General features: G+C 39.8%; 1 protein-coding gene across 7 annotated transcripts in view; it reads right to left on the reverse strand.

Moving 5' to 3' along the window:
- LOC101162908 (nck-associated protein 5) overlaps nt 1-12,740 on the reverse strand; it is a 165,462-nt gene that overhangs the window by 42,248 nt on the left and 110,474 nt on the right. For all 7 annotated transcript variants that reach the window (XR_013654212.1, XR_013654213.1, XM_078943191.1 and 4 more), the window contains 2 exons: nt 2,653-2,743; nt 400-546 (listed from right to left, as the gene is read on the reverse strand). Coding sequence is in view for 5 of the 7 variants with exons in the window: in XM_078943191.1 (XP_078799317.1) it covers nt 400-546; nt 2,653-2,743 (238 nt within the window). In the remaining 2 variants the exon portion in view is untranslated. The remainder of the gene's footprint in view (nt 1-399; nt 547-2,652; nt 2,744-12,740) is intronic.

A 12,740-nucleotide genomic window follows, 5' to 3' on the forward strand; every position in this document is an offset into this window, starting at 1 on the left:
CACTGGCCTGGTGATGTATCACCCGGGTTTTGTTCTTGCTCCAGCTGGAGGTGCATCCATCACTCCCGGCACTGGCCAGAATAATAATGGCAGATACGTTCTAATAAGATCATTAGAGAGGCGTTTTTTTTAAGGGAACTGCAAAGAAGGAAGCTAAAACTGGAAGCAGCTCTCCTCTCTCATTTTTGAATTTTAGTTTTCAGATTTTTTTTTTTGGAGGATGTCTTGGACCATGAAGAGGAACCTAATCCCTGAAAAGAACCAAAGCCGTGAGTCCATTCAGGTCAATTTTGCTCTCCAATCACAGAGGACAGAAGGATTTGATGAGCTGTCGTGCTTTCAGGCAGAGAAAAGTCAGAGGTGTAAAGAAAGGGCGAGCAAAGGAGTGATAAAAAGTACCTCGAGGGTCTTCAGGCGCTCCAGAAGGAGCTTGGTTTTGTCTCTGTCTTCGTCCGCTTGGCTGCCGTCGAGCTCGGTACTCGCTGGCTCGGCCTGCTTCGCCTCTGGGCCATCCTGCAGTTTCTGCACTTCCTCGGAGAGTTTATCCTGATTCAGAGACAGCAGAGACGAGGGTTAGAAGAGCGGACAAGAAGAATGAAAAAAAAAAAAAACAACAGATGGAAAGAGGGCAGTACAAGACACAGGGAAGGAGCCATGAAAGACGGGAATCCACGGGCAGATGGGATGGCAGCCTCCACAGCAGAGTTGCTCAACGTCCCCTAATCCCTAATCATGTTTCTCTTGTTTTCATGAAGAGAGGCAGCGACCTTCAGGGCTCTTTCCCTAGCATTCTGGGATACTTAGACTCCTCTCCAGCATCACTGGGGATTGGGCTGTTTCTGTTTCTGTCTCCCCTGTTTTTGTTTTTGCTTCCCCCCCCTGTTTTTTCACCTCATTGCATCTGTCATCTTTAATCAGTTGCAGTAATTAGCTACTAATTAGGCATTGAATGAGTGGTGAGCGGCAGACGGCAGCGACGACTCGCTGAAAGATTGGTCTCGTTTTTGGAGAGAAGTCTCTGGTGTCTATCTGCTCAGTGATTTGTGGAGAAACAAAAAGCTGCCGCATCAGAGTCAGGTCAGACATCAGGAAAGTGGAGTTTATTGACTTTTATGTCAAGAGGAATAGATTTTTATGTTTTTTTTGGGGGAAAATTAGAGTTAGCATCGAAAGCTAATGCTACTTTCGCATTTGAGCGATCGTTTTATGAGCGATCGCATTGAAAGTTAAACCAAAGACTTTTGACCAATCAGGGAATAAGACGTAGTAGTGACGTATGGATAGTGCCCTTATCATAATAAGAAAATACTAATAGTTTCAAAATTGATCATGGCGGACAAATTGAAAATCCAGTACCACCCAATTATAACCGCCTTATAGTGTGGAAATTAAAGTAATAATCCCTCACGAAAGAAGTTAAAAAATAAAAAAAATGATGTTTTAAACGTATTATCCCCCCTCTGTCTGAAATTAAAAGAACGTTTCCTTTTTCTGCTCACTGATTACAAATAAAAGAACTGGATGAATTCAAATCACTTTGTTTTCTACCAAACAATTTTTACATATCATTAAAGATTTTGGCTTCATTCAAAAACAAAAGTTGGATCTCCAGAGTGAGCCCGGCACTGAAAGCGCCGTATAACTGATAACAGGGTTGGCATTTGTCACACCTATCTTGGCTTTGACAAGTGACTGTCCAACCTAAAGACATCAGATGGAGCTGTGATGGATGGCTGCAGACTCACAGTGAAACCTGCTGCCTAATAGGAATCCTTTAAAAATGTTTAAAAAAACACTTTTCTTTTTCTTTTTAGTTTGCATCCATATCCGCCATCACAATTTAACTTTTCAATCTTATTAGATTCCATTGAGCCCGTTTTCTCCAACCTTTTTGGATTGCAGGTTTGCCGGTGGAGTGCGGTTTAAGGAGAGACTCCTCATCAGGCGGAGTTAAAGAGATGGATAATAAACTCGGCAGATGAAGGGAGCGAGAAGAGGGGAAGGGAGGGAGGCTTGTCCCTCACGCTGCCCTTTCAAGTTATTGAGTTTGTCTGCTGAATACACAGAGCAGAGCTGCAGCAGGCTGTACGGGGAATAGAATATTAACCGTCCGTGTTTATTCTCCCTGACAGCCGGGTCACGTGACTGAAGTGTGTCTACAAGCAGTTCACAGCACGCGTCAGTGCAGAAAAAGCTTTTCTGCTCCTAATTACACTGATTTATTGCCTTTTTTTTGGGGGGGGGGGGGGGGTATTGAATTGAAATGCTTCTGCTGTAACTGTTCTCAAAAGGTTTCTATTTCTTTGAGAGCTGCAAGATTTTATAGTAAATAGTAAATTCCAATCATTTCAATTATATTTCACAGGACTGAGCTGCATTTTGCACAAACATCCTACAGGGTTTGTTTTGCAATTTTTAAAAAGATGATTTTTCACTAGTAATTGTTTAAAATACTTTTTTTTCCCCTTGCCGGCATATCAAATAACATCATAGATGCGACAGACACAATAAAACCGGCATCTTGGCTCCAAATTTATCTCATTCTTTCTGCCTCTGCTTTGAACCCAATTTTACTGAGCCCAATTGGGTCAACAGTGAAAGCTTTGTTTAGTTTTCAAGTTGCTTTTCTTTTTAGCCCCCTCCTCAGTTTACCTTGTAGGCCTTCATGATGTCCACTGTGTCCACAGCAGTCTGCTCCAGGACGCCCTGGTTCTGCAGCAGCGACCGCACCGTCTCTTCCATCCTGTAAACACAGCGAGCACTGCATGAAGTGCAACTTCTTTCTATAACGCCTGTGGAATTGAGAAAAGCACGCTTCCCCTTTTTGTAGTTGTGTTATTTATACAGCTTTTACAAGAAAGTATGCTTTGTTTTCTGGTTTTCTTCTGACAGCTTCCTTCTTCTAGCCTTATGTGTACCTGCTAGTAGACTTTCGCTGCGAAAAAGAAGCTTTTGTGGTTAAAAAAGCCTGCTGAAATCTATCTAATTAAAGTGAAAAAATGTGTCTTACAGCTCTCTTTTAGAGAGTTTTTATTTACAGTATTTTTAAAATAAATAAATGGAATTTTTGTTTTTGTTTTATAATAACTTTTCATGTTTCTGACCACATTGTGATGCGCTTTGAGTCTGATATGCATCGTGACTCACTTCATTCTTATTTTCAATAATTTGCCCTTTCAGCTACTTTAAACTCTGTTTCTGGTTACTTTAGGACTATTATTATAAAAATGTATCAATATTTTGTAACCTTGGTAGGTTTCGGAAATAATTTTTTTTAATTGCCAAAAAAGGTGAATAAAAATGATATCACCTTAGAGACATAACAACAATAAAAATCACAAAGAAATATTTATTCTCATATAGGTATACAGGCTAAAACTAGAAAAAAAAAGATGTACATCGGGCATGTCCAAAGTCCGCCAAATGGGGCCCGCGTTCAGATTTCGTCTGGCCACAGGCTCCTGTCATAAAATCAATAACCAGGACTTTCAAAGAACTACCATTTTTTGTTTATGATTGGCTAAAATACGTTCTAAGTCACTATAAATTTGGAGAAAAACCTGCGACCGCTTGACCTTTAGAGCCTTGAGGGCCGAAAAATTGAGGAACATTCGTTAACCACAGGGATTTATAGTTATTTTTCTGTTCACATTATTTACATTTAGAAGTTAACAGCGAGCATTTAATTGTTCTATATGGGGCCAATTTTTATGTTCGTGAAAGTTTTTTTTACAGACGTTTTCTTTATTTTATATCTGGTCTTCAAATATAAATGTACAGTAGTTTGGGTAAAAAAACATATTTGGATGTATTACTCTTCTGTGAAGAAATAAACAATTATCCCATTACAATTTTCTTTTTTTCTTAAATAGTTAATTTGTATTTCGTGTTGTTATCCAGGTTCAAGAATGCAGGCTGATTGATTGGCCCCCACATATTTCCACATAACCAAATCTGGCTCTCTTTAATTTATAAACAGTCATAAATATATGAGTACAAGAAATACTAAGCTAAAAGCAACTTGTGTGAAATAGGTGAGAAAAAGGAAAATTATTCAACAATTCCAGACAAAAAAAGCGACATGAATGCTTGAGGAAATGCTACATTTGTTAAACACATGACAGATAGCAAAAAGGTACCTAACACTATTAAAAAAGTTTTATATTAAACTAACTCTCAATTCTAAACTTGTCAAGTGGTTCTAACAAGCACAAGACCAAACTGAAAGCTAAACATTACTTAAACCAGAACAAACTTAAAAGGAGTATCTGCCCAATTACAAGAATAATAAAAAAAAGGCTGTGTAAAATGCAAAAACTATCTTAAAAAAAAGCTGAAACCATGAATTGTCACAATATTATACAATATTTCATATTATAATATAGAAACAAAAAAAGCTAAATGGAATTGGAACTCACTACCTGAACTATTGCTGTTTTTTGCCCCCAAAAATGTACGACAGATTGAAACTAGCAGAACATGACGAAACAAAACTAACTACAATCATTGGTAGAAATGCTAAACTTGCAAAATAAAATTCCCACACCACCTATGAAAAATAGGCAATACCACTTGGTTCTTTTAACCTTTTACATTTCAACCTTAGCACCACATTTGACATTCTTTTGACATTCTTTGACTGTTTATGCATTTAATATAATTCCAATCAATTTTGAAGTGGAGAAGTACCACTTTAAAGTAGTGACGTGTTTTGTGCATTAAACATAAACCCGCTGATTCTGTCACAAAGAAAAGGGGCTTTAGGTCAATATCTAACACAGCTGGTTCATTGCCTGAATGGTCAAAGATTTAAGAGTGTGTGCTATTTTGGCGTCTCCTGCGACATTTCAGATGTTTAAGGGTTAAACACAATTTAAGCTCATGCACATCTGTTTAGTAAAATTCAAGGAACAAGACAGAAGTTATGAATCCTAATGTACAAATGTTTTGACGGGACATTAGGTGACCATAAGGTTTGAACTTTTCAACATTGTAAAGATTTGCTACATTATTACTGTTGCAGGATAAAAAATGAAGGGTGTTTTAGATCTCAGCAACGATGCAGTTTTCAACTCTGTTTCAGCTCATACTGTGTTCAAATCTTGAAGAGATGGTGGTACATGTTCACCATCTGTCTAGGCTCAGCCATAAAGCCGCCTATAATTAGACTACTAGCGGCTGACAGCACAATCAGAATGGTTGACAAGCAGGAAGAACAGCCGTTTGCTGCACTTCCAGTTTAAACCCTGGCCTTAATCAGCAAAACCTGGCCCTGTACATGTAAAGCTTGACCCTGGGTCAAGATTTAGTGAAGGGGCATAACCAGGTTTACAGATACCGGACATGGAAGAATTGCAACAGAAAAAGACTTCTGTATTTTCTGCAATACAGAGCGCACCAAATTAGCCCCACCGTCAATGACTGGCCTATTTTTGAATATATGTCATATATAAAGGCACACCAAACTATAAGGCGCCTTAAGCGAGACAAACCACCCAAACTCCAAACCTTGTTAGTAACACTTAAAAAAAAAGAAACTGCCTTAGAGCACTTTACATTTACCATGTTAGCGTACTCACAATAACTGCCAACTTTGAACACATACAAAAATAAAAAACACTTACATTTTAGCAGCACGCCTTGTACCTCTCAAAATTGCTTTGACATTAGAAGGCACAACGAGAATCAAACCAAATATTTGGCACTCTGGATTAAAAGGTGAACTTTCATTTTTTTTAAAAATTATTAAAGCTTTTGAGTCCTTATAGTGCAGAAATTACTGTAAATTTAAAGTAACCTGCCATGTGAAACAAACTTTCTGGACAACATATATTTCTGTGTTAACAAACTGTGACGTTCATTGAGCATCTTTGCTTACCATACTTCCCATTGTGCTGCATCTAGAAACAAGCAGAACAAAAACTGCATAATTTAACAAATACCAGTGGGAAAGAGCATGCTGGGTTAAATTAAATGACCCCCCCCCAACCTAAAAAGTAATCTGCAATGAAGAAATATGTAGACGTTCATGCCGCTGCATTGGTGAAAATCTTAATCTTATCTTTTTAAAACACAACTCACACAGAAACTAATCCAGAGTTTGTATGATCTTATCCTCCAAAACACTTAATTTTTCTGAAAATCGGATTTGCTATAATGGGGAAACAAATAGCCAGTAGGAGCAATTTGAGATGGGTGCATTATAGTGAAGCAAAGTGGAGCTTTTTTTTTTAAAATTAAACTGAAATTAAAAAAAAAATCATTAAGGCAAGACAACAAATGGAGTTTAATCTGTCAACTAATGTGGCATGAATAAAAATCACAAAGTTAGTAAATGGGGGAAGCCATTTAAACAAATGTAATTTACATACGTTTTTTGTTGTTTACTGTCACTTTAAGCAGAGATTTGTAACAATTCTCTGTAGATTCTGGGAACAAAAAGTGAAAAAAACAACTAATGCTTTTAATTTTAAAGCTGTAAGTGACTGAAGATGTTTGTTGTGAGAAGATGGCGCCCATTAAAAAATGATCATTTAACCTCTGAAAGCTATATAAATGGAAGCCATTCACTACCAAATTAGTAGGGAATTAAATTAGCAAACTTTTGTGGTTTTAGACTGTGGCCCAGTTTCCTTTACCTACAAATATTTTATACTTAGAGAACATTTCGGCAGGTATAGCACCGTTAGAAGGCCATCTTTCATCTTTAGTCAGTGAAAAGATGCTGAATTAATCTTTTCATGAGGAAAATGAAAGTCCCCTACTCTTATTTTGTTGTCAAAAAGCATTATTCGGTGCATGTACTGAGCCAGGATGACTGAACAGGGCAACCACTTTTTACCAGACTTCCACCGCGTTTGGAATCTGTAAATGACCCAGAGCTTAGGTTGAGTCAGGAAGTTGCTATGTTTTGTTATTTTTTAAATAAAATTAATGAAAGGAATAAAAATAAAAAATAAAATAAAAGGAAAATAAAAGGAGGATATATTAGTCCCACTCCGATCATCTTTTGATCTATTTAAAAAGCGTTCTTAATGGTCTTTTAATTATGATTTTGCCATTTTTAGCTAAAATTGAGAAGATAGTTTCTGCAGAGTGGCAAATTCGGCTCTGAGTTGTGGGTGGGACTGATGGTCTGAAGCAACCCCCACCCCAATACCTGCGACGGCGATGGTGAAGGCGAGGAATATTGGAGCTTTCCAGCCGTACAGTTTTGAGCCAGATTCCAGCACAGAGGAGAAAAAAAAACACATATGTGGATCTATTTGAAGCAAGTGGATGCCTCAGAATGGAGCAGAGCAGAGAGCTTGTGGCCCGTCCAGTGGATTAACTGTCAGTAATTTTATCTTTTTCAAACTGCATTCTTTCGTCTGCTCCTGATTCATAGTGATTTGAATATAGAAAAATGCAGACATGCAAATTTAGGCTCAATTTATTTATTCAGAATCTGTCTTTCATCGTCACAAAAATGCCGCAAAATTATGTTTAAAACACCAAAAACACATTGGAGTCTTTAGCGAGTTTGCCCACTGAACATCTAACCGCAGTGCACTGGCAATGAGACATACTTTAGGATACTAATTGAAATTAATTCGTTTTAGAATTGACCTCAAAAGCAGAAAAATCCAAACTGAAGTGCAGAACTGGACAAGCTCCCAGAAAAAAAAAAAAAAAAAAACCCCATCAGATAAAACTAAAAGCCTTATTCGTCAGTACTGTAGAGTCTTTCTAACCACCGCTCACTAAATGCGCATGATGGATAGTATATAAGTCTCGGATGACAGAGCATTACTTAACATAAAAAAAATGGTTAGATGGCAAGATTAATCTTAAAGTGGTTGCCAACGACCTATTGAATGCATCAGTCAGGGAAGGAGAGCACAAATGAAGGACGAATGAGGTTGTGTTTTGATAAAGGTGGAGGTGGTGGTTGTGGTGGAGGGGGATTGTGGAGGAGAAAACCAATTCTGACTCCTGTGACCCTTGAGCCACACCGGCTGAATTTCAAACGCTCGTCAGCAGTTCAGGATATACAATCAATGCAATCCGATCAATTTTTAGCTGTGACGTTTGATGATGTTCAACCAAACACACCTCGCGTGGAAAACAGCTGTGGATGCGAGCTGTCCACAGCTGTGAAGCGGCGTGCCAATCAGGGGGAGAAACACCAGTGTCACCTGCTCAAAAACCTGCCCTTTATCAATAAAACACTTCCTGTCTTTCCCCCCCCTCTTTTCTTTTCAGCTGTCAAGAGTTCCCAGACTTCAAACGACGGCGCGCTCCATTCAAGCCCTTTTAAACTGCAGCTGCTTTATGACAAATTCCTTCACCGACCTGGAAGTGATCAAAGCGCTCCCAACTTCTGCGACTTCTCTGGCGTGAAACTCACCCCCTCTTGAGCTTTTCTCCACCTTTAACTCCACTTCCTCTCCTGAAAAAGGCCAGCACAACGGCGCAGACATCTCTGAGGTCCATATGCAGAGATATCCAAAAGCACGGTCGCTGCTGACCTACACGCTGCTCCTGAAATGTGGGTCTCTGGGCTAAAATAGGCCATGCAGTCATCATATAAGCCTGAGTGCTTTTTCGCTCAATCGACACTGAGCGTGCTCACAACTGTGGCAGAGTTACCGCATCAGCCTGACAGCAGATCCCCTGTTCTCATTTTTACTCGCTGTGTCTCCAGCGGGTCATTATCCGCCACCGGCCAAACACAGGGATCTGGCAGGGAAAGACTTTCCCATATGTGCCACGTTAAGCTGCCTCTGAAGGAGAGGCGCTCCCGCTGGGATCGGAGTTTGCAAGTAAGAGGAGCGACTCAATACAGGGTTCCCAGTGTGAGTTTGAGTTTGGACTTCTGACTCCGAGGTGGCTAAGAGGCTTTGACTTTGAGAAAACAAACACTTTCCATGCAAGGAAAGCCAATGGGAGACTGCTTGACATAGCAGTCGCTCTAAGGGGCATTTGCGATTCCTTGCTCCTCATCCTTAGCTGCCCTCCCTGCCAAGATCCGTTTCTATGGTTGGCACCAACATTAAGGGGCAATTTCTTCCACCATTGGAACCTCAAACCTTTCCCCCTCTTCTAGGGGTATCTGCGGCTCACGTTGACCAAAACCCCTTAATCCGATTTGACCGAGAAACAATTTCAATATCCTGAATTGTGGAAGTGATACGGAGAACAATCAAACTGGTTGTGTGACTGAATCGAGGCCATCGAGGGGCCCTCGCGTGACATTGAGGGTTGCAATCACCTTTTTCTAAACTCAACAAGCTCCTGCAGGGGAAAAAAAGTTTCTGTTTAAGCACAGAAATATTCCATTCTTCTCAGACTCCTTTCCAGCAAATCACTTATGCACGCCCACCGGGTGATTGCCTAGTTTAACCCAGCTCTAAGCCACTCTTATCCTCTTAGAGCTGTTTTGCAGAAAACAGTCAAGGAGACCCTCTTGAAGACGTGACCTACATGAAGGAGAAACAAACGGTGGCACTAGAAACTGGAGGGGTTGGATTTATTTTAGACCTGTAAAAGTTGTGCATGTCAGTCGTGCGCATTACAGCGGAGTAGCATGACAAAGTTGCGTGCCCTCGGGACCGCTGACTCCCGCCCGGCGACCTTTCACCCCGACAACAAGGCACACATGCCAGAGATCAGAAGGTCGTCGGGTTTAGTGCACTCAGGACCGTCATATTTCAGTCCTTTTGTCACATGCTTTATGCTCAAAAGGGTTCACGGAAAAAACAATTTTAAGTTTTCTTTTCAGGACTTTCGAGAAATCAACCAACTTTAAAAAATGCTTTTAAGGTATATAAAAAAACAAAGCAGTCAGATTTATGCTATTCATTCATTCCTTGGGCAGTTTCACTTCATTTAAGAGACTTGGAAAGTATGCTCATTTCCTCAACAGTTTTTCACATGTGTTTTTCACATGTGATAAAGACATCCCAGCAGGAAGTCTCAGTGCTGGTCAACCCCAAGGGAACTCAGACCCTTCCAAGCAAAGTTTTTGGGGAACTTTTTAAGAATAAGAAAACCCATGTTTTGGTAGTAATCCTAAAGTAATCAATGATACTCAACTTTTCTGCACCCCATAAGTGCAGACATGTTGCTTGCTTAAAAACAGTCAGCAGAATCAAGTCATGAAATACACCAGTCCTACAATATGAGAAATCAAACCACCCACAAAAATGGATGTGTTTAAGATCACATGAAAATAATAAATTCAAACATGTTTAACAGTTAAATATATGACTTTAGATGGAACAAGGGCTTACATATACTGATCTGGCAGCCGTGGTGCAGAGTGTGCAGTCAATCTCGTATCAGAAGATTGCAGGTTCGGTTTCAACCCTTCCTTCCCACCTATGTGTTGAAGTGTCCTTGGGCAAGACACTGAACCCCAGATTGCTCCTGATTACTCATAGGCTGGAGCCAGGGTAAGGCAGCAACTTTCAGTGTGTGTATGTGTCTGAGCATGGGTGAATGGGTCCGTGACTGTAAAGCCCTTTTGGTTTTCTAAAAAAGATAGTAAAGTGCTATAGAAATATGAGAGGTTAGCCATTTTAGGATCTCCGTTGGCTGAACGCCGTGTCTCACAGCAACAATCTACATTTTTAGCATTTTCCACGGTTCTTCGTGATACATGCGTATATACCTAATAATAAGTGTTTCTTGCATTTTTCATTTGTCTACTTGCGCAGTTGTCAATTCAAGAGGTTCAGCCAATGGGTCTTTGCATGAAATTGGTTTTGAGCTGTTTTAACATTTTGGGTCGTTAAGAATTTGGCTTTTTATGCTAATTTTATGTAATTTATGTCCAATTAATGCGGAAATTTTAAGCAATTGTGCGTGATTATTGCAAGACACATTCACAAATTTGTGGCTTTCTACGACTGTTCCACATATGTCTAACAGACTTTTCGTGCACGTATCACAGATGTATAACTTTTATATCACGTTTACATGGCACATAGCACGTTGAAATTGTTTAATTGACACACAAAATTTGGGCTAGATTTGGCTTTAACCTTTATCTACCTGTTTTTTTGCGTGGTATGGTTTTAACGCAGTAAATTAGTGATACATCTGTGAATCACGTAAAAGACCTAAACCTTTATTACGAATGACCATGTTCACGTGCTCGTCTGATTCTCCTGTGTTAAAATTTCATTTTCAAAAGAAAACTCCTACATTTATTTGATGAATGTATTTTTATTTTTAAATTTGTCCTAAAATGTCCAACAAATTGCACCGGACTTGCCATTTTGCTAAATCTTAAAAAAGAAAAAGGGTATATACGTATATTAAAGCGAATAAAAAGTCTACTGCAGATTTGCCACTAGGAAACACAAAGATGGGCTTTAGAAATGAATGACGACACACTTTTGTTCAAAGCTGCTTTAAATAAGTAGTTGACTTGAATGTTTTGTTTTAGTGACTTCCTGTTCCTAAAGATTAGCCTATATAAGACAAGCCCATAAAGCGGGGGAAAGCAGCAGCTGGCGACTATATGTCGTGGTGAGCAGATGTTAAGCTTCCAGATCTATACTCCAACCATTAGGTCAGTAACAGTTCCTCTGGCTTCAGGCAGCAATCTGCAAACACCAGCCCTGCAAGCCGACGGCACTGATGTGAGAACGGATGCCCTACTTCTGAGCAGGCTTGTAATCTGACCTCTTTCGACAGCCTGCAAACATCATAACCAGTGTGTTTAATCCAAGGCCAAAGTTGGTGGGGGGGAGAATATAAGTATTTGTGATTGTCTGACACAATTCCAAGCGAGGGAAATGGGGTTGACATGCAAACCTTGTGCAGAATCTCATAAATGAGAACATATTTGTCCTAAAGGACATCTGGAACACTGAGGCCAAAGCTGTGCTAGTAGAGCAGTAAGCTAGGTCCAATAAGACACAACTCTCATGTAAAGGTTGAGCTGAAATGGTCTCTGATGTGAGGTGCGCTCGAAACATTCCAGACACCAAATATCTGTTTAAAAGCCATTGCCTCCTGGAGGAAGTGACTTCAAAGCATTGACCCCCTTCTATCCAGTTAAGGACCCCAGATGTGTTGAACAAGGGGTCTGATTCATCTAGACCAGTGGTGCCTACACCTTGCATGCAGGATGTGTGCATTCTGTTCAAGGTTCTTTTTGATTGACTGACCTCGGGCCAATTGAGAAAAAATAAGGCACATTAGCACATTGCTAGAGTCCTTGCAATGATCTATATAGTTCACCATCATGTCAGTAGAGTGGCCTTGGTTTATATTTATTTGAAAATTGCTCATTGTTCAGTTTTTGAGTCCTTAATTGGTCACAGTTCGACCTGGTTTAGCTGGCAATGCTCATTCACTAGCCATGTATTTGGTATCAAATAAAGACTTTTGTACATACGCGCAGTAGCAAGACTTTTGAACCCAGACATCTCAAATGCAGTTTCATACATTTACATAGAATTTTCATTTGTAGTGCCCGCTTGAACGCACTTGAAATGAAAGCATCGGTTTACAAACTAGGGGTGTAGGAAAAATCGATTTGGTGATATATCCCAATATTTTATTTGGCGAGACTTGTATGGATTTAAAATGCAGTCTAAACAATATTTATTTAGTTATTTTTGAGCATCGTTTAGCATCTGGCTCTTAAACCTCCGACCGCTAGTTGGCACCACAGCACACTGAGCCTCCTTGAGCAGCCCTACACTGCACTGAAACAACCAGATCTTACGAGAATCAGCTTGCGT

This window comes from Oryzias latipes, chromosome 2 (assembly GCF_053564925.1).
Source record: "Oryzias latipes strain Hd-rR chromosome 2, Olatipes_Hd-rR_3.1".
Lineage (NCBI taxonomy): Eukaryota > Metazoa > Chordata > Actinopteri > Beloniformes > Adrianichthyidae > Oryzias > Oryzias latipes.